At 47.7% G+C, this 26,426-nt stretch overlaps 1 protein-coding gene across 1 annotated transcript in view; it reads right to left on the bottom strand.

Moving 5' to 3' along the window:
• Window positions 1-26,426, bottom strand: part of LOC147717627 (E3 ubiquitin-protein ligase TRIM39-like) — a 213,899-nt gene that overhangs the window by 22,017 nt on the left and 165,456 nt on the right. Inside the window, exon 7 of the mRNA XM_086924421.1 lies at window positions 19,113-19,678. Within this exon, the coding sequence (XP_086780547.1) occupies window positions 19,134-19,678 (545 nt within the window). The 3' untranslated portion in view covers window positions 19,113-19,133. The remainder of the gene's footprint in view (window positions 1-19,112; window positions 19,679-26,426) is intronic.

Below are 26,426 nucleotides of genomic sequence, written 5' to 3'. Positions count from 1 at the left end.
ACTTTGCAAATAGGCAATAGACTTTTAAGTACAGTAGTTACAGTTGTGGCAATGAGCAACACAATTTCAAACACAATGTAACATTGAGCTCAATGTGAATTTCTAGTTAAATGCAATTAATTACTTTATGGTTTACTTTTCTAACCACAGGACTGGATCCTAAATTCAGTCCTCTGACATCTCCTGTAAACAGTTGAATAAAAGCGTTTTGGTTACAGTAGTGATTTTTAAGGAATATTATTGTATTTTAAAAGTTGACACTTAGAAACTTTTTCACACAGAATGACCAATGTTATCCTATGGGAGGAAATTCACTTAGCAGTTAAGTAGTGTTATCATTACTTTTTCTTACTCAGTGGTGTATCCTGGATCCAGCACTGGTGCATCTCCTGTAAACAGTTGAAAGAATGCGTTTAAGTCATACAGGCGATTTTTAAGGAATATTTGTAGTTTGTGAAAATCGACACTTGGAAACTTTTCTGGTGAAAACCATACAATGGATTCCTATGGAAGGAAATACAAGTTACTGGTAAGTATGGTTAGAATTACTTTTCAGGTTCAGTACTGGGCTCAAAGATGCATCACTGAGGTCTCTCCTGATAACAGGCGAGTAAATCGGAATTCGTAGTTCGACTAATTTTAGAGGGATATTTGTAAGTTTCAAAAATCGACACATAAAAATTTTCAGCAAAAAGCAGGCAATGATATCCTATGGAAGGAAATTCAAGTTACCGCTAAGTACGGTTAAAATTACTTTTCAGGATCTGTTCTGGGCTCAAAGATGCAGCACTGAGGTCTCTCCTGATAACAGGTGAGTAAATCGGAATTTGTAGTTCGGCTGATTTTACTTCGGTCCAGTATATATAGAGCCCCTTTCCTTCACCATCCCCTCCCTTCACCACTGTGCAAACACACCCTCTGGCACGTTTTGAATTGGGGAAATAATTCCCCTTCAATCCTGAGGGTCCCTAGAATCCAACTAGCCCACTAGATACATCCAGTAAGCGCCACAGAGCTGCATAGCAGTTAGATGTAAAAAGGGGCACGGCCTGCACCACCTTTCTGCAACGCAGCGCAGTCGCGCTTCCAGGAAGCACCTGGTGGGCTACTTGGCCCCAATAGTGCCTCAGGATTGAAGGGGACTTTTTTCCCCTACTCAAAAGGCACAACAGGGCGTGTTTGCACACATCACCTCAGGCCCGACCCTTCCCCACTGTGTAAACGCGCCCTGTGGCCGTTCTAAGTTGGGAGATTATGTCCCCTTCAATCCTATGGGTCCCTAAGGTCAAACTAGCCCACTAGGTACCTCAAATAAGCGCCACAGAGCTGCGTTGCAGAGATGTGTAAGAAGGTGCGTGGCCTCTGAACACCTGTCTGCAAAGCAGCTCTATGGCGCTTACTGGAGATACCTGTTGGGCTATTTGGCCCTCAGGGACCCTCAGTATTGAAAGAGAATGAATTCTCCAACTTAAAATGCGCCACGGGGCGCGTTTCCACAGTGGTGAAGGAAGGGAGCGTGGCCTGTGACATATCTGCAAACACGCCCTGCGGCGCGTTTTAAGTAAGAGAATGAATTCCTCCTCTTGTGTTGCTTAAATCTTCAGAGTCCTCAGGAGTTACGGAGATGCAAGCCGGTCAGATGCGCTTGCTTAGGTGCCTGCTAGTGCAGGGGAGTAACTCCTTTACTCCAATGAAGATTCTTCAGTCGTCCAGCGTCGTGCAGGCAGTCAAAGTACTTGGTATCTTCTGTAGTAGAATCTTGTCCAGGTAAAATCCAATGTCCTTTAGCCAGGTAACTCATTTTATACCCATGGGAAGGGGTGGACAGATTCAGGAGACCCTGCTATGGGAGGGGCAAGACAGAGGGCTACACCCATGTCCTTTGTCCGGTTTTGCGCCAGAGTAGGAGCTAATGGCTCCCAGAACTGGTTTGAGCAGGACTATGCACAGGGACACCAAATGTTCACCCAGTGCAGACTCTCTGCCACTCTCAGAGTGCACCAACCCAGCCCCATTACACTAAAACCTGTCTTGGAGGTGGTCACACCTCCCTGTGACAGGATACCTATTGTCATGCCTTCCTCTGCTCGAGCTTGACTCAGCAGCAGGAGGGCAGAAATGTGTCTGTGGCTGGCAGCATCCATTTTGTGCTGCCCCAGTCGAGATAGCTGGTACCGGGTAGACAGGTGACCCCACGAAGCTCGCTTCAGAAGGGTGAAATCATACCTCTCACACCAGTTACTGGTGTGGAGGTATGATTCCAAGGTGTTTACCAAACATGATGTTTCTAAACAGCCGTTTTAAAGTTAGCATTTACAGCAAGGTTATAACGCAACTTAACCTATATGTCTGGCTGCATCACAGACAACCACGGAGAATGATTTCCGAAGGCTGCAGAGGGGCTGTATTCATGCAGGGGCACCCTCTCACGTAAAACCCATCACCCTGCCTTTAGGATTGATAAGGTCTGCCATAGGGGTGACTGATAAGTTTTAGGTGTAGTGATTTAGATAAAAATAGTGTAACTATATCTAAGTAAGTAGTGCAAGCACCAGCTTACATAGGTTGCTGTAGCAGACCTGTTGTGTCATTTTGAATGGCCTCTCAGGGGTGGCATAATACATGCTTCAGCTGATGGAAGGCCTCTGGGGTACCTATGCCCTTGGTACATGTGTATCATGTAATGTAATGATGGTTTGTAAAGCGCATGAATTACCCCACAATGGGTATCTCCGCGCTGTAGACCGCTGGGGAACCCGTCCTGGCTTTCCCTGTGAGATGGTCCCTACTGGGTATCTCCAAGGTGAAGCCAGGCATCCCCGGCGTATGTGGGGGGCCGTTGTGGAGATTAGGCAAGCTAATGCCCAGAGTTGCCGAGTGTAATCCCTGGTTAGAGTAGGCACCGAGGCGAGAATTATCGAGTCCGCTGACCCTGGTCAACGACCCTGCCGCGTCGGGAATTGAACCCTGGTCATGGACCGTCCTCTGCTTCCGGGTCTGCCGCCTCTAACCAGTGAGCCGCACCACTCATATACTAGGGACTGATCAGGGTACCCCAGTATCCAATCTGCAGTGTACCTAAAGTACATAAATAGCCATTTAATGGAGAAAGCAGATGGACTGGGACCTAGTTTCCATACGAAAAGTGTTTATGGACTTCTCTATATCTTTAACACCATTTGATGAATCTTCATAAAATTTTCAAATATAAGTGTGCCGGTAAGTCTTAATGTGCATGGAAAGTTTTGGGATGATCCGTCAAGGGGGGAACGAGAAAAAGAGGGGGTAAATAAAGTGTGTTTCCCATGTTAATTCCCATAGGAATTTTTAAACACAACTACAGCCCGAGCCGCTGGAAGGAATTACACCAAATTTGGCATTAAGCTAGATATTAGTTCAAAAAGAGTGTTTTTTGTTATTTGGTGTAAATCTGTTTGGTCATTTTTGAGGTTTTAAAAGAAAACTAAATGTGTATATTTGGGGACGCAACCCCAACACAAATCCTCCCGATCTCGTGCAGAGATCTTACTGGCTCCCAACACTTCAACCAGAAAGTGTTGGCAGTCATCTTGGGACTTGGACTCATCCGAGTCGCAATGAAAAACGTAACAAAGAGAAGGGCGCAGGGCAGGAATATCCTGACCCCCTAGGCCTGGTGCTGGGGTCCCACAGGGACCCTGTCAGGGCCAAAAAGCACTGGACTTTTTACTGCAAAAATCACGACTGATTCGAGATCTTGCAGCAAATCTTTTTACAAAACCAAGTGCGGTCTTCTGATCTTGTTTACAGTATAGGCTCCGAGTGGGCTAGCCCCTGGGGCATGTAGGGATACAAAACAAAAGGAGGGCATGGAGCCCCCCTCCTAAGGCTCCTTTAATATATTGGAGGGGGCAGCGCGGACCCCCCGCATTTGAACCCCGGGGCTTGAAATCTAATATGGAGGGGCTTAAATTATGAACTTAGAGGGGGTAATAGCAGGATTGCTAAAAGCTCAAATGCCCCTCTCCCTTTGTCCACCACCCTGCAAACGCGCCTCCTGGTGCACTAATTGTTGGATGATGAGAGTCCTTGGGAGCAAAAACCCCTCCTGGTACCACCAGTAAGTCCCACACAGAGGGTTTGCTGAGAGCTCGTTGTTAGGTCCCGTCCCCTTTGTCCATCACTCTTGAAACTGGCGCACTACTCATTGAGGGATGAAGTCCCCTTTGATGCAGAGGGTCCTTGAGGCCCAAGATCCCCTACTGTTACCACTAGTATGTCCCATACAGCAGAATTGCTGAGAGATCATCTGATGCCTCAACTATGAGAAGTTAGCCCGATATATGATGCTCACTAGTTCTAGTGATCACCTTGTATCAGTCCAAACAACTCTTATGGTGATTGCTTGTAAGTCAACCTTATAGACCAGCTATCCTAATGGTAGCATGGACAAAGCAGTCTTAGGCGGAACTCTTTTGACATGTGAAGCCAGCTGTTTTACCACATATAACCCCTTGAATACCAAATGAAAGGACACCACGCAGGTTGTTATGAAAATAAACAATATATTTATTACTAACAAACACCTCTGAACTCTTTATGAGATCAGAGGGCTAAGCAAATGACAAGACTCTTAAGAAAAATATGTTAAGTTGAACAAATTACAATGGTGCCCTAGGGGCACGACAAGCCATATACTAAGTAAATGGTACAAGGAAATCTATAGAAGGAATGGAGCTGTCCAGAGGCTGTAGGATCGCTGGGACTACACTACCCTAACCTTAGGTAAGTAATAGGAGGCCCACGGGACGCATGTGCAGAGTGTGAACTCACACGCGAGATGCGGGACAAAGTCAATGGACAGTACAAATTACGAAAAGGTAGGTAATAGACAGTTGCGACAAGCTAGGACTAAAACGACAGGATAACTGGACACTAGGAGAGTCAATCTACCCTTGAGCACCCAAATGCTCTCATTACCTCACCCACGGGCTGCGGGTGCATAGGTGTGAAAGTGTGTCGGGTTTCCACGTTGAAGTCTATGGAGCCTTGAAGAAAAGATGCTGCAGGCGACCAGAAGGAAGATGTACGGAGCAATCCATGGGTGGATCGAGGAAGATAAAGACCTGAAAGCAGAGGGGACAATGTTCACAGTCACTAGCCAGTGACTGGAGTGGAACCAAGAAGGAACCAGATGCTGTCGTCGCGATCAGGTGAAGCGTGGACGCTTGACTCTGCAGCCACGTGGAGCAGGTGGTGTCTTCAACGACCAGGATGGAGGCACGAGCTGTCCCACGCAGGCTATCGCTGTCGGCGGTGTTGGTTCCGGATTCGGCGTCAACAGGCCTTGGCAAAGGCAACCCACGCGGTGAGTGGAAAAGGCATCTGGTGCGGACCAGGAGGGTCCGGGGTGCTTCTCCTTTGCAGGGAAGCATGGGCCAGTCTGGAGCAACCAGACCAGCGGTGTAGATTTCGTGGATCATCGTCTAGGAGGCCACTAGCCAGCCGGCAAGAGACCAGACAACGCGTCGAGCAGCAATCAAGCAAAAGGGCCCCACGCAGATCTCGTGGATGCTGGAGGGCTGATCTTCTGTGCAGGAGCTGCTCGGGGCTGGGGCTTCTCAATCCCCAAAGCACTTTCTCGAGGATGCCTCTGAAGTCGTGCTGGTAGCGAAGTGCAGTTTCTTCAAGATGGCCGGTCCCACGTGTCTCGTCGCACCCACGGATCTCAGCTGTGCTGCAGATGTAGGTAGAGGTCGGAGAGGTCTGGAAGTCTGGATCTCGTCGGGCTCCGAAGTCTGGTTCCGGCAGGAAGGACGACAAAGTGAACCGCTAGGACGCTTGATGGTGCCTGCTTGTGCAGGGTGGTCACTCCTTGGCAACAAGGGAGATTTCTTCAGTCTTCTGTGGAGCAGAACGTCGAAGCCCAGAGATTCTTCTTTGTAGTTTCAAATCAGGATTGATCTAATTTGGAATGGGACCAGCTCCTACCTTTATTCTCCTAAAGGGGGCTGTACTATGACTAGGTCAATCCTATGGGTGGGACCAGGAAGGGGGGTGGTTACACCCCCTATCCTTTGTCCGGTTTCGTGCCAGAGCTGGGCTGGAGTGCCCCAGCAACTGGTTTGAACCGGGGTATGCACAGGGACACCTTGTGTGCCCCAGGCATGTCTCATTCCTTTCAGCCTGTCCTACCTAAAATACACAAAATCCTGTCTGGGGTGGCGCTAGCACCTCCCAATGCAGGAAACCCTTTGTCCAAGCCTCCCTCGCTGGAAGGACTCCCAGCAGCAGGAGGTCAGACTTGTGTCTGTGGTGGCAGCATCCATTTTGTGATGCTGAGACTTGAGTTAACTTTAACCGGGGTTCACAGTTACATACATGTCGTGTCCCTCTAAAAGGGTGGAATGCTATCCCCGTCGCCAGAATTGGCGAGGGGGTAGTATTCCAATTTGTATGACACCTTACTCGACATGTTTTGATAATGCTCTGCCAAAGTTAGCAATAACCACGAGGATTATAATGCACTTAAGAGTATATGGTATAGCGTTATCATGGAAACAGCTAAAGGACTTGGTTCCGAAAGCTGCAGACAGGCTCAGCTCATGCTAGAGCACCATCTCACATAATTCCAAGCACTCTGCCTCCAGGATTGTTAAGGTCTGCCATAGGAGTGACTTATAGGAGTATATGTGTCCATTTTGGGGTCAGATATAGGTATACTATATCTAAAGCAAAGGGTGATTACACCACCTTGCCCCAGCTGGGTTACCCGCCAGTTGCGTCTGATTTGGATGGCCAGCCAGGGGTGGTATAATACATGCTGCAGCCCCTGGTAGGCCCTGGGTGCACCTATGCCCTGGATACCTAAGGTACACTGTACAGGGACTGATAAGGTGACCCAGTATCCAATTAGATATGTACTTAAGGTACATGGAGTCCATTTTAACAGAGCGAGCAGGAAGCCTGGGGTCCTGGATAGCAGGATCCCAGGCCAACTATGTCGAAAACCAGCAAAACACTAGGCAAAAAGTTGGGGGTAACCATAGTCAGATATCCACCTTCCTACACAATCCCCCCCAAACGAAAGGAGATAAGGCTATCCTTGACCAGGTAAGCCTATGTTGCCTGAGTGGCCATATGAGGAGCTGCATGCACTGGCATGGTTACCCCCTATCTCATGGTCCACTAAGCAATCCCTCACCCTAAGGGTATCTGAGGGTCTCCACCATAGGGAATCTCTACCTGTGGTGTGTTTTGGCAAAGTAAAAGGCTGGGGCTGGGATGGAGTACCGAAGTGAGGCCCTACTAATGTTGGGCTCAACTTCCTCCAATCACTATCCACCATATATGCCTTTCTTTCCAGGACTGAGTTGCAGTGTGCTCTCAGGGTCAACCTCTGGCTACCTAAAGCTGGAGGCTGGGTCCCTCTGTTTGGCTTACTGGTGGGACAGATCAGGTTTTGGGGCCCTCAGGTCCCAGGTTTGGCTGTGCCCAACAGTGTCCATCTGTGGGAAGTCCCTAACTAAGTTTAAGGGGGATCCCTCAGGAGTTTGTTTTATTTTCACCTGGCTAGGACTGCTAGCTTTGGTGCCCTTAATCTGCTGATTGGGGAGTTCTTTTGGACAGGGGTCCCTTTGGGGTCCACCACTGGCCTCCCTGACCTCTACAGCCCTGGGCTGACTGAGGCAGGGTAGAGACGGGCAGGTTACCTGCTCCAGACTGGGTCCCACCTTGGAAGGGTCCACTGACATCAGGGGCTCTGTCAGGCTAGGCCCGACTACCTCTGGGGCAGTTTCTTCCCAAGGGGTAAGATCAGTTCCCTGAGGAGGCTGATCCTTTCCTAAAGTCTGGTGGGAGGGAGATTTCTCTTCCTCCTCAATGCTCTCTGTTTGAGTGGAGTGATCCATAGGTTCAGGCTTCTCAACACTATTATCTGTTTGAGTTTGGGCTGTGGCTATCACAGCCCCACCAACCTTTTCAGGAAGGGACTCAGTTTGGGTATGGGCTGTTACCATCACAGCCCTGCCAACCTGTTCAGGGAAGGAATCTGTTTGAGATTGGGCTGAGACTGGCACAGCCCTCCTGACCTGTTCAGGGAGGACATCTTGGGTTGGGGCTGTGTCCATCACAGCCCCACTAACCTTTCCATGGAGATTTACCATTTTAAAATGGGTTTCTTGCTCAACCTCAGCCCAGGCTGAGATCTCTAAATCTTTCCCCAGTAGACAATCTACAGGCAAGTTTGATGACACTGCCACTCTCTTGGGACCGTGACACCTCCCCAGCTGAGATTTACCACTGCCATGGGATGATCTCTCTGCACTCCATCAATGTTGGTCACCTGGTATGTGGCTCCAGGTAAAAGTTGCCTTGAGGGGACTAGGCTCTCAGTCACCAAATTGATGCTAGCCCCCGTGTCTCTATAGGCCTCAACTTTCAGATCATTGATGAGGGGCTCCTGTCTGTACTTGTCCAAACGGTTGGGACAAGCAGTGAAGTTGGCAAACCCCATGCCATTTTCACAAACAGGAGTATCTGTGGTAGGGGACCTGGTTAGGCCAGAGTCCACATGAGTTCCCGAGGTATACCCAACCAAATTCTTGGGGGCACTCCCACCACCTGGGGGATTACTACTAGTAGTAACAGGAGGTGTTGGAGTATTACCTGGAGGAATATTTTCCGTATTGTTGGCCTTTGGGCAACTGCTGTCAGTTTTCCAATGGCCTACCTGTTTTCAGGCATGGCAATAAGGTTTCTTTTGTGTATTGGAAGAATTCTGGGACCCACCCCCTTCAGAGGATTTTGGGGCCCTTTTGTGGTTTGATCTGTAGATTTATTCCCACCCTTCTCTTGAGGCTTGGTTGATTCTTTCTTTTGGTCACCACCCTGTTTCTTAGGCCTAATCCTGGTTCTGACCCATTTGTCTGCCCTCTTACCCAATTCTTGTGGAGAGGTCAGATCAGAGTCTAACAGGTGCTGGTGTAATAACTGGTTCTGACAATTATTTAAGACTTGCTCTCTCATAATTAGATTATACAATCCTGTGTAATCAGTAACCTTACTTCCCAGTAACCAGCCTTCCAAAGCCTTAGTGGTACAATCAACAAAGTCAGTCCAATCCTGAGACTGAGTTTTCTGGGTGTCTCTGAACATCAACCTGTACTGTTCAGTTATTAAGCCAAACCCATCTATCAGTGCATTTTTCAGGACTTGGTAATCATTAGCATCCTCAGCTCTAACAGTGAGGAGCTTATCTCTACCTTTGCCTTCGAAGGAGAGCCACAAGATAGCTGCCCACTGACTCTGGGGTACCTGCTGTACTTTACAGGCCCTCTCCAAAGCAGTCATCCATTTGTGGATGTCATCCCCTACCTTATAGTGTGGCACTATTTTACTCAGGTGTCTATTATCAAAACTCCTGTCTTTATCTCTAGGGATAATGCTGCCACCAGTGGGTTCTAACCCACTCAATTTCTGCTCTCTGGCAAAGGCAAGTTTCTCTTTGGCAAGGGCAAGTTCTTCCCTTTGGATCCTCAGATTCACTTCCTTCATCTTTGCTTCATGTTCTCTTCTCTGAGGGGAAGTCACCCCTCTCTGAGAAGATGCCTGAGAGACATGGGAGTGAATGGATCTGTTAGAGCCTCTAGAGTGAGACCTAACTCGTCTATTCCCAAGGTTAGGCCTGCTTGTGGATAGGTCCGGGGCTCCCCCAGCTCCATCCCCATGTAGGCTTAATTTGACCCTGGGAAGTCTACTGACTATAACTGGACCAGTGTCTACCTCTCCTTCTGAGGAGTCACCCTCTTCCCCCTCTTCTGCATCTTCTGCTTCAGGGAGGTTTTAGTCATCTTCTAAGGGAGGTATGCTTCCATCTGTAGGATCAGAGGGGCCTGGATTAGAAGCCCTTCTAGCATCATATGTCTCTAAGAGACCTAACAGAAAAGGAAGGGTAGGGTTGGAAACCTCTTTCAGTTTCCTGGAGGTACACAATTGTTTCATCTCCTGGAAGCTGAGTGCTGCATATCTGGAAACGACCAGTGGAGGGTCAGTAATCCCAGGGGGAGCCACTGCGTTCTCTCCTGTGATAGACATGCTTTCTAGTGAGGTGTAAGTGGTGCACTTACCTACACTATGGGTTTTCCTACTGATCCCTTGCTAAGAGTTGTAGTCAGGGTGTGTTACTCCCTTTCTACTACAACAGCTGGTTCAGTAGAACTCAGAGTATTTCTAAGCGTGTTTTATGTACCTATGGTACCTTATGTGATCTTTCAAATGATATCTCAAGATTATATTTGGTAAAAACAACAGCAAGCTGAAATCCCAACCGATGCACACGAATGTGAGAAGTTGGCCTGATATATGATGCTCACTAGTTCTAGTGATCACCTTGTATCAGTCCAAACAACCCTTATGGTGATTGGTTGTAAGTCAACCTTATAGACCAGCTATCCTAACGGTAGCATGGACAAAGCAGTCTTAGGCTAAACTCTTTTGGCATGTGAAGCCAGCTGTTTTACCACATATAACCCCTTAAATACCAATTGAAAGGACACCACACAGGTTGTTATGAAAATAAACATTATATTTATTACTAACAAACACCTCTGAACTCTTTATGAGATCAGAGGGCTAAGCACATGACAAGACTCTTAAGAAAAATACGTTAAGTTGCACAAATTACAATGGTGCCCTAGGGGCACGACAAACCCTATACTAAGTAAATGGTATAAGGAAATCGATAAAAGGAATGGAGCTGTCCAGAAGCTGTAGGATCGCTGGGACTACACTACCCTAACCTTAGGTAAGTAATAGGAGGCCCACACGACGCGTGTGCAGAGTGTGAACTCACACGCGAGATGCGGGACAAAGTCAATGGACAGTACAAATTACGAAAAGTTAAATAATAGACAGTTCCGACTAGCTAGGACTAAAACAACAGGATAACTGGACACTAGGAGAGTCAATCTACCCTTGAGCACCGAAATGCTCTAGTTACCTCACCCACGGGCTGCGGGTGCATAGGTGTGAAAGTGTGTCGGGTTTCCGCGTTGAAGTCTATGGAGCCTTGAAGAAAAGATGCTGCAGGCGACCAGAAGGAAGATGTCCGGAGCGATCCAAGGGTGGATCGAGGAAGATAAAGACCTGAAAGCAGAGGGGTCAATGTTCACAGTCACTAGCCAGTGACTGGTGTGGAACCAGGAAGGAACCAGATGCTGTCGTCGCGATCAGGTGAAAAGTGGACGCTTGACTCTGCAGCCACGTGGACCAGGTGGTGTCTTCGACAACCAGGATGGAGGCACGAGCTGTCCCACGCAGGCTCTCGCTGTTGGCGGAGTTGGTTCCGGATTCGGCGTCAACAGGCCTTGGCAAAGGCAACCCACGCAGTGAGTGGAAAAGGCGTCTGGTGCGGACCAGGAGCGGTGCTTCTCCTTTGCAGGGCCAGTCTGGAGCAACCAGACCAGCGGTGTAGATTTCGTGGATCGTCGTCGTCTAGGAGGCCACTAGCCAGCCGGCAAGGGACCAAACAACGCGTCGAGCAGCAATCAAGCAAAAGGGCCCCACGCAGATCTCGTGGATGCAGGAGGGCTGATCTTCTGTGCAGGAGCTGCTCGGGGCTGGGGCTTCTCAATCCCCAAAGCACTTTCTCGAGGATGCCTCTGAAGTCGTGCTGGAAGCGAAGTGCAGTTTCTTCAAGATGGCCGGTCTCACGTGTCTCGTCGCACCCACGGATCTCAGCTGTGCTGCAGATGTAGGTAGAGGTCGGAGAGGTCTGGAAGTCCGGATCTCGTCGGGCTCTGAAGTCTGGTTCCGGCAGGAAGGACGACAAAGTGAACCGCTAGGACGCTTGATGGTGCCTGCTTGTGCAGGGTGGTCACTCCTTGGCCACAAGGGAGATTTCTTCAGTCTTCTGTGGAGCAGAACGTCGAAGTCCAGAGTTTCTTCTTTGTAGTTTCAAATTAGGATTGATCTAATTTGGAATGGGACCAGCTCCTACCTTTATTCTCCTAAAGAGGGCTGTACTATGACTAGGTCCCTCCTATGGGTGGGACCAGGAAGGGGGGTGTTAACACCCCCTATCCTTTGTCCGGTTTCGTGCCAGAGCTGGGCTGGAGTGCCCCAGCAACTGGTTTGAACCGGGGTATGCACAGGGACACCTTGTGTGCCCCAGGCATGTCTCATTCCTTTCAGCCTGTCCTACCTAAAATACACAAAATCCTGTCTGGGGTGGCGCTAGCACCTCCCAAGGCAGGAAACCCTTTGTCCAAGCCTCCCTCGCTGGAAGGACTCCCAGCAGCAGGAGGTCAGACTTGTGTCTGTGGTGGCAGCATCCATTTTGTGATGCTGAGACTTGGGTTAACTTTAACCGGGGTTCACAGTTACATACATGTCATTGATAGTATGCTTGTCCCCCTCAGCATGTTTAGTGTGTTAGGGAAAAGTGGCAAGAAGTTACTTAAATGGAAGAAGATACTGGCTCCCATGCTGATGTTGAATGGCTGATGAGAAGAATACCGTGACGCCTGGAAATCAAGAGGCTGACCCGCATGTCTATTATTATGATGCTGTTGTTTGGTATCCTTCAAAAGAAGGTGGTGTTGACTGGGCAGTAATAGTTGATTGACTAGCACGATATGAAGAGGCCATCAGTTCACATGTCCTCAGATGAAACACTATCCGCTGCAACAGATTGCTGTGGTTCACATGATGGTTGTACGCCATGGGCGGTAGACCGGATGATGGAGGTATGGGGGGTGCTAATCTGTATTATGGCCAGTTGGATATTATTGGGAACCGAAATAGGAATGCTGTATTTATTGTGTATATGTGCATTAACCTGATACTGCTGAATGTATTGTGTAACTGCTGTCATAATCCTTTCAATAAAAAAAAGATATATTAAAAAAAGAAAAAAAGGCTCCAATCTTAGAGGGGGACTAACTCAGATTGCACAGCAGTGGAACTTAACTAGCATTTTACACCCTTAGATTGACAGTCAGCACACAGGCCTCTATCTTCCCCCCTGCTGGACTAGTCTAAGAGCTGAGCTAACCGAGCCCAAGGCTGCATGCGTCGGCCAGTTCATTTCTAAAAGAGCCTGAAAATCAATTGTGTGGTCCACGCTAGCTGATGGCCTGGTTTTGTTGCTGCTTGCTGCATGCAAGTAGTAGCGGACCTTAAAGTGTACATTTCTATATGGCACAGGTGAGAAGTTAGTACAGGATATAATGCAGAGTACCCTCTCTCCAAGATCACTCCTCTACAACATGCTCATCCTGTCTGGTGATCTCAAAATCTTAGCACTGATACTGACTTGTTTCATTCAGTCTGCTCCCATTCATACATGTTTACACATCAGTGCATACTGGGACCCGTAGTCCTGACACAGTTCAATTCATGTAATTGAACCATCACAATTGAACTAATATTGTGTGGCCTGGCACTGCCAAAGTTGTGTCCTCATGATGTGCAGTAATAAACCTGCTGGGGGAGGAGGGGAAGTGCAGTAGTGGCCTGGACTGACAAGGGGGAGGAGGTAAAACCCAAATTTAGGTTATAATCTACAGCACAGTAATAATGTTTGTGTGTACTTTTGATTTAGTGTTTTTGTAGCACAACCATATCTGGCTGGCTAGCAAAGAAGCACTATACACATTAAGGAGTGTGTAAATTGTAAGCCAGGGCATTGATTCCAAGGCCTGGAGGTCCTGCATTGTGCTCCTGCTTTATTAACATACATTAAAGACCAACAAAATGCATATATAAAAAATAGTGAGAAGTAAAGTCAATTGTATGTCATGTTGGAGAGTGTTTGATGGAAAGACTGTTTATCCTAGGCCTCTTCTACGCTTTTTTGTAATGGACAATGCAGAGTATGTTTACCAAATTTTGTACTGAGCTCTGTGGGGCACATGGGACACCTATTCCACTGTATCACACCATATTTGTACCCGTTAAATTTCACTGTATCACTGGACGCAATAAAGAACAACCCCAAGCATAATGTTTCTAGTAGTTTCATGTTTGTATTAATAAAGAACACCACAGACATGTCTCTTACTGTATTAGTGTGGAAACAAGAACACTCCTGGCATTTCTACAAAATAAACAGCATCCAGAGGCATGCCTATCACAATGTAAACTCAGTAAACCAAAAGTCTAACTTTACTACTACTAAAGTTAGACCTCAGGTTTAAACTTAGACCAAAAATCTAACTTCAGTAGTTGTAAAGTTAGACTTTAGGTCTAAAATTAGATTTCAGGTCTAAACTTTGGTCTAAGTTTACTTTTGTGAATCAGGCCCAAGGGTTCTTTCTACAGTTCTGCATGCAATCTCAAGAAACCTTGACAATATTCCTAAAAACTCTACATGAAGGCTTCAATTGCTGACTCTCCTTGCTCTTTCAAATTACTCCTTCTTTCAACTCTCTGCATGACGCCTCTCTCCAAGCCCAGTCAACTCCAAGTCACAAGCATGCTTGCCTTTATTCCTGTTCTACAAAATTCTCACACCTCCTTTCAAAGATCACAACCTCTCCTTTAAGAGTCACAACCCTGCAAACTAACAATACGCAATCTCCTGTAGCTCATTTATTAATACCGCCAACCAATGCATGAATTCCCATATCCTCCCCCCTTCTACTAAAGATCACACCTTACTTCTATTCATTTAATCTGCTAGATAGAAACTGGAGTAAATGCAAGATTAATCCGAATAACCTAAAATAAGACCAAGAAAATGTCCTATTAACCCTGAGATCCGGAAGCAGCCAGACATAAAATGCAACACTCCTGCTTCAGGGTAGGTGTAAATACATCGTCTCCACCATCCGCTGCAGCCAGCACGCCAGGTTCGAGAACTCCTCCCCGGGGTCCCCTCAGCTCCAGGGGTGGCGTTGTGCCTAATGTGGCCGACATTTTGAGGTGGCCCCACTGCGCGAGCCACGGCAGCCTGAGATTCCCCAGTCAGTGGGCATTGTTCGCTGCCAGTGCCACCCTCTAGATGTCTAGCTTGTTATTTGTAGGTGTAGGAAGTGCAATCCAAAGATGTCAACAAAGTAATTGTCCACAAGTTGTTGATGAAGGAAACTGGATTTATTCCAGAACCCCAAACACACATGCGGAATTTCTCAACAGCCCAGCAGCATGCTAAAGCCTCACGTTCTATAGTGCTATAGTTAGACTCTGCACTATTTAAAATTCTAGAAGCAAAGGCTATAGTGTATTCTTGACCCCCAATCATTTGACTCAACACAGCTCCTAAACCTCTTGAACTAGCATCTACTGTGACGATAGTGAGCTCTCCATGAGAAAAGGCTCGAATAGCAGGTGCATCCAAGATCAACTATTTAACATTAACAAAAGCTTCTTGTGTACTTGTTGACCAAATATATTTAGCATGTTTTTTGAGCAAATCCCGGAGAGGTTGTACAATTAGGGCATAACCCTGCACAAAACAAGCATAATACTCACTGAGTCCTAAGAACGCACGCAAAGCATCTTTATCCTGAGGCCTTGGTGCATCCTTGATTGCATTAATCAAAGACATCTTTGGTTTTATACCCTCAGCAGATATATCGTGACCCAAATAATCAACGCAATGAGTAACAAATTTACATTTCTTCTTGTTAACAGTCATCCCAACATCCTGAAGTTTTTGTAACACACATTCAAGAAGACTGTAATGTGATTCAAGAGAAGAAGAATGAATTAGAATATCATCTTGAAAAGCCTGTATGCCTTCAATATCAGCAAATAGTTTATCCATAAGACGTTGAAACACGCTGGCCGCGGAAGCTAGTCCAAACGGCAAGCGTTTGTACATAAAAACTCCGAACGGAGTGATAAACGTTGTTAGGTGTTGAGATTCTTTTGCAAGGGGAATCTGGTGGTAAGCAGATTTTAAGTCAATAGTGGTGAAATATCTGCTACCACCCAAATTCGCTAGAAGTTCTTGGATTCTTGGCAATGGGTGGCAATCTACAAGAATATTACGGTTGAGTGCCCTCAAATCAGCACAGAGACGAATCTCACCAGAACTCTTACGTGCCACGACACTAGCCAAAACCCACTCTGATGATTCCACAGGTGTTATGATGTCTTGAGCACATAAGTCTGCAAGCATTTTTTTTAAATCATCTGGAGCAGACAACGGGATAGGTCTACACTTCTGAATTACTGGAATAGCATCATCTTTTAAAATAATATTGTGCTGAAAACAATTAACTAAACCCACTTTATCAGAGAATACTGGAGAATACTTAACAAGCAACTGTGACAAAATAGGGTTATCAGATGTTAATGGGACCTCATCCGAAATGGAGAGAAGAGGCAATTCTCCTAATACAACAGGATCTGCATGTCCAGGTTTGAGCGTAATACCCAACTTGGCTTGATCTTGCCAACCTAAAATATCGCGGCCATTGACAGCCACATATACCTTGGTATATATCTGTCTTCCCCTGAAATTGACAGAGTCTGAGAAATACCCACACATGGTGATATCAAACTCACCAAAGGCCTTAGGATTAACGTCAGTAGGTTTGAGTAACACATTGGACCAGAATTTCTCAAAAGTTCGAAGATCCAAGATGGTAATCGGAGAACCAGAATCAGCCATTACATTAATATTGATTGGTCCAATTAGCATACTACACAAAGAACCCTTACACTTAGTTGTATCATTATTCAAAGTGTTAATCTCAACTGTGGACAGGGTATTATTACTCATAGCTTTGCACAATTCCTCCTCATCAATTTCAAGAGCATTTACTTTTTTCTTGAATTTAGAAGCTCTACACACTGTATTAAAGTGTCCAATTTTTTTACATGTGATGCACCTTTTACGCAGAGCTGGACAAGTTGGATTATTACCATAATGGTGCTTTGAACCACACCTATAACACACTCCTTTAGTATCAGATTGTGTAGTTTTACCATCAGAATGTACATTTGTATTCCTAGGTTTAGTAGAAATAACACTGACAGTAGGATCATTACCACTAACAGCGGATGAATCAGAAGACATGAGTTTAGTAGAAACCTCCTGAGTTAAAATCTTTGAAAAGACTACGGACCTCTAAATACTGCGAGCGATGTCCATAACCTCATCCAAAGATGAATTTTTGCAGGTCAATATTAATATATAAAGAGCTCTGCTCTAAAAGTCTCTGTAGGGCCTATGCTGCCATGCTTTATGCCCTTCGCCGTATGTGGAGGGCCTATGCTGCCATGTGGTATGCTCTGACTGTCTCTAGTGGTCCTTTGCTGCCTTGTGCTATGTCCTGAAAGTCTCTGAAGGGTCTATGCTGCCATGCTTTATGCCCTTCACTGTCTGTGGAGGGCTTATGCTGCCATGCGGTATTCTCTGACAGCCTCTGATGGGCCTTTCTTCCTTGTGTTATGCTCTAGCAGAATTCGATGGGCGTATGCTGCCTCTTGTTATGCTCTGACAGGTTATGCCGCTATGTGCTATGCCCCGAGTATGGAAGGACTATGCAGCCAAATGCTATGCTGTGAAAGTCCCTGCCGTAGGCCTTGGTGCAAGAAGGAAATGGCCCCTTTGACCGCTATCAGGGCGATACATTGTAGCATTGTCAGGGTTCAAGGTGCCCCAGTGCATTGCACCTGCTGCATCTATGGTAGCTACGCCGTTGGTTTTACCACTGCACTAGATTCAACGCAATATTTCCAATGTGAATTGAACCGGTTTGATGTGGCCACACTCTGCTAAAGTGAGGTTCCCAACAATTTGTGATTACTTGTGATTATATTCTTAAATACTGTGCCAGCACTAAGACACTTTATTTGATATTTTTGTTTACTCACATCGAAACATGGATAGTTAGGCGACTGAAAGCTAATAGAGTCGCCTTTTAAAGTCAAGTGTTTTGGTGGGCACCTGCAGCATGCCCTGGTCCCTCTCTCACTTTCGTCATTTGTTTAAAACTCAAATGTTTTGGTTGAAAGGCTCCAATTCAAAGTGCCTCTTGCAGAAAGTGAACAACGCTGTGTGCTCCTCACTGAAAAGGTCTAAGGCCGATTTGTGTGCAGATATTTTCAGTGGCTGAGATGGAGATTTAAGTTATAACTCATCAGTTTCTTTCGAAGGACACAAACCAGAATTGTCAATCGGTTAACTGCAAACGTATAAATGGGAAATATCATAATTATATTCACAAAATACTCAATCCACACAGCCCATACACAAGTATACCCAACACACCCACAACACACAAAGATATAAGCATTCATTCCACACCCAGTATTCGACAACTTGCTTCCGCACATCAGGTCAGGTCCCATGAACAGGCATAGATTTATGAAGAATTGACAACCATCTCATAACCAGGTGCCACTTCCAAAGTATATATTATTTAGATAGTTGCTGCTGGTCTTTTCACCGGCTTTGTACAGTCACACATCGACCAGCTATCTGGCGTAATCATCTGTTTTTTTTATATAAAGATGCTGCATAGCAGCAGCTGCTGTCCAACATGGCTTAAAGTAAACAAAAACAAAAGCTATGGTGGAGCGGCCAGCGTTGCCCGCACAGTACCACTTTGTTTTTATTTACTTTAAGCCATGTTGGCAGCACTCTGTGCCGCTGTGCAACACTTTATAAAACTGACAACGGCAATAGGTCTTGCATGGGCGAAACATGTTGGCTTTTGCCAATGCTTGTTAATCTAAGGGCTAGACCGGCAGAACTGCTGTGTCCGGACAACGTTAATGGGAGCCAGGGGTCACAAGCAAAGTGGCAGGGGTCGCAGTGGCGACCTCCAAGTGACGCCAAGGTCACCTCCTCCTTCCTCCAGAAGTAACATTCAGTGACAGCATCAGATAGTTTTCCATCAGGCCGCGGAGGCAGATTTCAAGACTCGCTCCGTATGTGCCCAAAGGAGTGTGATTGTGACCTTTGGACACGGGGACGCTAGTGTTTGTGCTCCAGCAACAGGACTGGGTTGGTTTCTGCTTCCTGAACTGCTGCCTGCAGCACAAATAAGCGATGCTTAGTTGGCCGCCTGCTTCTTGCATGCAGGAGCAGGTGACTGTGATATCACTGCGCTTTGAATGATAATGTGCACGGTTCCCTAACTGAGGTTAGTTTACATTATATGCGGCTCTCTCACCTGCGCTGCAGTCTGTGGCTCTCACTCCCGTCCAGTCACCGGCCGGATCCGCAGCGCCCCCGGATTCCTCCCTCCCTCGTTAGGCTCTGGACAGAAGAAGGGCCGCAGGGTGGAGGGAAAGGAGGCCCCAGTGAAGGTGAAGAGCAGAGACCGGTCATCCACATTGTACACCGAGAGCCTGCGCGCCTCATAGTCCAGGAAGAGACCCACAGCCCTGGGGGGCACACGGGGGGTCAGGAGGATGCGAGGGGAGGTGATAGAGAAGTATTTACCACCACTGAGCCCCACTGTCCAGAATCCATCCTCAGGTGATACTGTGATCTCCCCCTTCCTGCTCACAGCCTCGTCACACACCCCCAGGGCCCAGCGGGTCTTGTCCCCCACCTCCACCTCCCAGTAATGCCTCCCGGAGCTCAGCCTCTCTCTACCCAGGACAAAGATGTATTTAGTGAATCTCTGGGGCGTGTCGGGCAGATCCTGTGCTCTGTCTCCCAGCCTCACGCTCCTTCCATTCTCGAACAGGACGAGGTTCCAATGAGCAGTGTCCGGATCCACGGTCACCGCAGCTGCAAGAGACAAACAGAGGTCAGAGGTCAGCAGCCAGACAATAACAGAACCAACTACAAGCCACCCAGTAACTGACTACTCACAGCAGCACCACACCCCTCAGCCTTGGAACCCTCTCCATTTCTACTGCTCAAGACCCTTCACCCTATACACATCCCTTTCACTCCCGCTCCTCGACAGCCTTATGTAGACAGATTAAACAACATTTCCTAGAACTGGAAACAGTAAGGACACAATCCAGCCCTGGAGAGGAGGCTCTGCACTGCCGGGGTCTGGGGTACCCGGCTCTCGGTGCCTGGGTCTAGACTGCCGGTTCTAACACTGCTGGGAAACCTTTCATACCAGAAGAATGACAGAATACAAAATGTACCTAAACAGGTTCTTAATATAATAAGCATAAAAAACGGATTTAAATACATTCTGCTAATTATATGTTTTTTTTTCTTTTGGTAAACCTTTATTAACATTTCACAGTTACATACAAAGTCTACCAACCGTCACGGTTGAACAAAGGTACAGAGGTGGTGTAATCAAACAATACAGAGCAGGATCAATGCTAAAGTACACCTCACAGTATCAATGCGTAACTCAGGAGAGTGTAGTAGATCATGGTCACAGGATTAAGGAAGGTTTCTTTTTTTTTTTTTAAATTAGGAGAAAGCAGGATCCGATGCCGCACAGTTAGACCTTGCCAATGCTAGGGTTACACCTGAAATAGGATATTCACGGCAGGACCATCATAGGCAGGATATTCGTATCAGGACGTAAAATCAGGATATTCAACAAACATTACATATCCCCACCCAAACAGTACCTGTCCGCCACGACCTAGAGCATCAAAAACATAAACCCTTTTACTGAACTAGGAAAACGCACGGAGAATTACCGTTAATCAGACCCACAGAAAAAGGAGAAGAAAAAAGAAGAAAGGAAAGAAAAACCAAGATATTAACATGTAAAATAATGGCCATAGAACTAAAAAGGTGAATCAAAAAACAATAATACCCTACCCCCATCCCCCCACCCTGCACCCCTGCATACGGCTACGGCCTACCCCCCTAGCAGCGTGCCTGTCGCCCCGTACCTAAACCCAAAATATAGGAAGAAAGAGACGAAGAAGAGAGAAAGAGACAATATTCCACACGAAGTAAGAGAAGGAAAAGAAAAAGAAACGAACAAAAACCCCACGAAAGGGGAAATGAAAACATGGAGGGTCCCCAGTACAGGTCCCCGGCCCCCCCTCCCCCCCGCCGCCTCGCACCCCTGCAATAATACCGTAGTGGATGGTGAAATATCAAAGACATAAGCAGATTCAAAATCACAATTGCAGCCCAACCCCGCAAGCCACCCAGGCAAAATGGAAACCTCCCCGTGCTAGAACAAAGGAACTGAGTATCGTTGATGAATATGCACTTCGATGTCCCGAGTCAGAAACATATCGCAAATATTATAAGCGGGAGAAAGCAAGTAGCACAACACAGTGATCGGGCAGATCAACTCAAAAGGAATAGGAAGCCTTGCAATGTTCCGAGTAACTGCACCGTCAGGAGCATCCGCCGCCATTTTAACCGTCTGCAATCCAAAGAACAATGTGTAGGAGAACCAGGGCAGCCATTTCGCAGTTTCAAAGCCCGACACCAGGAAAGGCGAGCGAAAGGGAAAATAATCAGACATAGCCGGTGGATGCTCCAATTAAATGACGTATCCGTGGAATCAGGTGTCGAAGAAGCAATCAATTAAAAGCATACAAGGAGTTCTACTTGCGTGAACATTCTTCCACGCCGCCGAGAAAATTGAGCAGGGTCCTACCACAAAACCTGTTCAACGAAGGCTGAGCAGGGGCCACATGAACAAAGTCTTGCACCCAAAATATCTGCGGCAAAGTGTTCTCCCCATTCTGATGACACCGGGCCCCCCCCCCCTGTAGCAATCCGTTTCCATTCCGTCCCTTCAGCGCACGGGGGGCATCCGCTCCACTCCCCTCGATCCACCGTGCGCACTTCCAACGCCGTCTGTGGACTCACCAGATTAAAGCACTACTCACAGGGGGGACCCCCAACACGAACGCCGCTTAAACAAATGCCAGGGCCGCCCGCCCCGAGTCAAAAGGCGCCACGGTAGTACAGCGCCGCAGCCAGCCCCAGGTAACCGAATTGCGGAGAGGAGGCAGTACATTGCAGGCCAAACAGCGCTCCATCCGAGTAGCCAGCGGCAGGTAGTGGACGAGCAAGCCCATCAAGGGGAGAAGGGGGGCGGGGGGGGGGGGGGGGAAACACCAAACCAGCGCCGAGAAATAGCATGTATTCTGCCCTCCCGATATACGGGGTAGCGCTGGAGCCAAGTTCTCAGGGGCGGGCTGACCTGCTTAGTAGTTGACGGGTACCTCCTGGATCCCTGCGGCCGTTGTTATGGCTCTCGCTGGCGGCGGCGTAGTCACGCTGGATCCCGGCTGCAAGTCTCACGCAGGCCAAAAGCACGGAGGTCCGTAACTCCGCTTTCAGGGCACGGAAAGCGCTCGGGGTCGAACGCATCTGCTCAGCGCCCCTTCCGGCACACGGTAGCTCAGGAGCTGTGCGGGGCGGGCAAAGAAATCAGGCGGCGGGAGAGGAGAGCCGGCGGAGCCGGGAGCCCGGGTGACCATCTTGGCCGCCGGTCCGGCTCCGCCCCAATTATATGTTTTTAAGGAGGTACATTATATGACCTGTTCAAAAACTATAGGGGATCTTCTGTTTGCTGTTTTGCCGTTTTGGGAGCCACAGACTGAGCCTGCCCTTGCTTCAGTGCGGGGATAACGTCAGACTCCAACCAGCTCCTTGACGGACCCGCTGCGCGGGTCCTGCTACGCTGTTTGCCTGTGTGTGGGAACCGCAGGGCTGCGAGCTGACCCGTAGGGACTCGATCTACCAGGAGTCCCTGCGTGAGGTCGAGACTCGCAACACCTGGGTCGCTCTCCCTGCCTGCCCCGCCCTCGCCTCAGCAGATAAGGACCTGCTGCAACCTTCAACGCTGGGATCTTCTGTTTGCTGTTTTGCCGTTTTGGGAGCCACAGACTGAGCCTGCCCTTGCTTCAGTGCGGGGATAACATCGGACTCCAACCAGCTCCTTGCCGGACCCGCTGCGCGGGTCCCGCTACGCTGTTTGCCTGTGTGTGGGAACCGCAGGGCTGCGAGCTGACCCACAGAGACTCGATCTACCAGGAGTCCCTGCGTGAGGTCGAGACCCGCAACACCTGGGTCGCTCTCCCTGCCTGCCCTGCCCTCGCCTCAGCAGATAAGGACCTGCTGCAACCTTCAACGCTGGGATCTTCTGTTTGCTGTTTTGCCATTTTGGGAGCCACAGACTGAGCCTGCCCATGCTTCAGTGCGGGGATAACGTCGGACTCCAACCAGCTCCTTGCCGGACCCGCTGCGCGGGTCCCGCTACTCTGTTTGCCTGTGTGTGGGAACCGCAGGGCTGCAAGCTGACCCGCAGGGACTCGATCTACCAGGAGTCCCTGCGTGAGGTCGAGACCCGCAACACCTGGGTCGCTCTCCCTGCCTGCCCCGCCCTCGCCTCAGCAGATAAGGACCTGCTGCAACCTTCAACGCTGGGATCTTCTGTTTGCTGTTTTGCCGTTTTGGGAGCCACAGACTGAGCCTGCCCTTGCTTCAGTGCGGGGATAACGTCGGACTCCAACCAGCTCCTTGCCGGACCCGCTGCGCGGGTCCCGCTACGCGGGTCCCGCTACACTGTTTGCCTGTGTGTGGGAACCGCAGGGCTGCGAGCTGACCCGCAGGGACTCGATCTACCAGGAGTCCCTGCATGAGGTCGAGACCCGCAACACCTGGGTCGCTCTCCCTGCCTGCCCCGCCCCTCACCTTACCTCGCATTTATTACTGTATTAAAGCACCGCTGCGCGGGAGCGCCCGGGGCGAAGCCCGGGCAAAGGGCGGGCCGTCTAAGGCCGTCCAAGGTCGACCAAGGACGGGACGGGCCACCCCCTTAACGTTTATTTTCCGGTAAGAGTCAACTTTTCCCTTTGCCATCTGCCAGAAACTCACCATTGATCCACGTAGTACGAGACACTGTGCATTGTTTTTTGTTCACCCTGTTTTACATATCTGAACATAGACCCTCGTCCAATCATGTCCTCGGACTCTGGAAAATCCAGGAATATAACCGTTAATACATCAAAGGGGCCAGTAACAGGGACCATTGACCAATTTTTTAAACGGGTAACGATCGTCTTATAAAAAAAAGAAATTGCGGACACTGAAAAGCGCTTATCCATGGACTTGCTAACTGGCAAGCGTTCCTCACTTGGATTGATTGGGAAAGCTAGTTCACCTAATGTGATAGTCTCAGATTCCCCGACTTCCACCATCCCCCCTATTGACATCGATTCTCTCACCCCCTTAGGAATTGAGGTGAGCGAGGGAACAAACCAGATAATCAGCAATGAACCCGAGCCAACCCCTGAAATCCTCCTAGTTAGCCCCAATATATCTAGACTATCTACCTCCCCTAAATTACCTGTTCCCTCTCCAACATTTTTAGAACAAACAAATAATCATCCGAAGAAAAGAAAGAGACAACCTTCCCCCTCATCTCTAAGTACAATTACTATTCTGAACACAACTCCCTCACCCACATTCTCCCCCAAGCCTAGCATGGTGCATACAATGAACAATACGACAGGACTACTCCCTGAAATGGAGGCTGAACTTCTCTCCAGAATAGAGGTAATAGTGAAGGCACTTATGCTTCCTCTTCTGGAGAGAACGAGACTAATAAGCACGCATTTAGAGAAGTTGGGTAAGCAAATAGAAGATAATACCATGGCTATCACTAAATTATCGCCACAATTCTATAAACACCCCACACAAAATCTTATTGGCCCTAACGTCTCACCACTGGAACAACCATCTACCAGTGGTGCAGCCCTGAAACCCGGAACCACGCAAGGGAAAAAAGCAGTGGCTAAATCCTCAAAAGAAACTATCAATAATGAAAATCCCAAACCATCCAATAACACTCAGGTAAAAGATGGGGCTAAAGTAACTGAAAGGGGAAAAAATACAGTAGAGAAGAATCCTATAGAACCCCCCCCCTTACCAAACACTAATCCTAATCCCCCTACGAATAACATACCAAGTAGAGAGTTGGGCGAGCAGTCAACACAGCGCCCAAAAAGATCCAGACGCAGGACAGTTGATTTACCCCCTGAATCAGCCCCATACACAATCGTTATGGCAGGAGTTCCAGAACTAGGAGAAGGGGTCAGGGAGAATTATCATGCCCTAAAAAATAAAACCATCTATTGGTTGACGCTGAATAGACCCCTCCCTGCACACGTCAATGGAGAAATCCTGTCAGTAAGGCGTGCTGTTTGGGTGGCTCAAGACCGAAAGATAAAAGGGGGGGCGTGATAATTATTAACTTTAAGGATCATAGGGCGGTGAGAACTATAGGAGACTGGTATGAGGCCATAGGAGGAGATAACATTTCCACACACTATGTTAGCTACTTCTACCCACGAGAACTGATAAATAACCCTAAACATCATCATACTAGAAGGCAGTGTCCAGAGTGGAGAGAAGTAGGCTATCAATCTACCCAGAATCACTTCTTTAACCAACCTCCGCAACCACTTTATCCTCAGACATACTGGAGTAACTCGAATAATAACTATCAACCATCATTCCCAGATTTTAATATACCAACATTTAACCCCTTCTCAACGCTGTATGGTCTTGAAGGAATAGATTGACTTGACAGTAATCTCTCCTCATTGCAAGAACCCCCCACGATAAAAGAAGATACCCCTTTGGGTGACACTATCCCAGACATTTTAGCTGAAACTTGTAGCACTGAAGTACAAACTCAGTTGATTCAACCTAATCGACTCTGTCCGAGGGAGGGGGAAAATTCCATCAGGCGGAGTAAAACAAGTATTGCACCCACTTTAACTCACAAGGAACATAACTCAGACTTGGAGATATTTGTGAGAAACAAGGAAATTAGGACAAACGAAAGACATGTCCCTGCCAGGAGAGTAGAAAAAATCCAAATAATGTTTTGGAAAGTTGCGGGTCTCCGAGAAATAATTTTAGACGGAAGTATCCAAGAGTTTGTTAAAGAACATCAAGTCTTGGCCCTTCAGGAGACCTGGCTTACGAAAGAAATGTACCTGACAGGGTATAAAACTTACTTCTCCCCAGGAATCGCAGGAACCCATGGGAGAGCCAAAGGTGCGTTGATAACTTATATATCAAACACCATACCAGGCCTGGTAGTTACCGCACTTAGTCTAGAACCGCATTACCAAATCCTAAGCTTGGCATTGAAGACAAAGTGGACTATTCTTCTTGTTAACCCATATGATAACCTAGTGGAAAGCGAGAGAATAAAAATACTGGGGTCTCTCTGTAAGAAACAGATTAATGGCATGAAACTAACACAAGGGTTGGAACCCCCAAGTATCGTCTGGGGAGGCGACTTTAACCATCATCTCTGTGAAAAGCTTAATAGTAATGTTTGTGGGATGGGGTGTGAAACAGAAGAGCAAATAAACCACTTTAGCCATTCAGTGGTGGGAGACTTCTTAAACGAAACTATGTCCAGTTTGGACATGGTTATATTAAAACAAATAAACCCTTTATCTGGGAAATTGGACCCTACCTACCTCGGAAGGGGAAGTGAAACAACTATCGATTACACTCTCATCACAGCGACCCTTGTAAATAGCACTACGAATTTTAGAGTAAA

Source organism: Lissotriton vulgaris, chromosome 5, assembly GCF_964263255.1.
Source record: "Lissotriton vulgaris chromosome 5, aLisVul1.2, whole genome shotgun sequence".
In the NCBI taxonomy this organism is placed as follows: Eukaryota; Metazoa; Chordata; class Amphibia; order Caudata; family Salamandridae; genus Lissotriton; species Lissotriton vulgaris.
The sequence above is the reverse complement of the archived record's forward strand: the minus strand, read 5'-3'. Positions and strand labels throughout refer to the sequence as shown.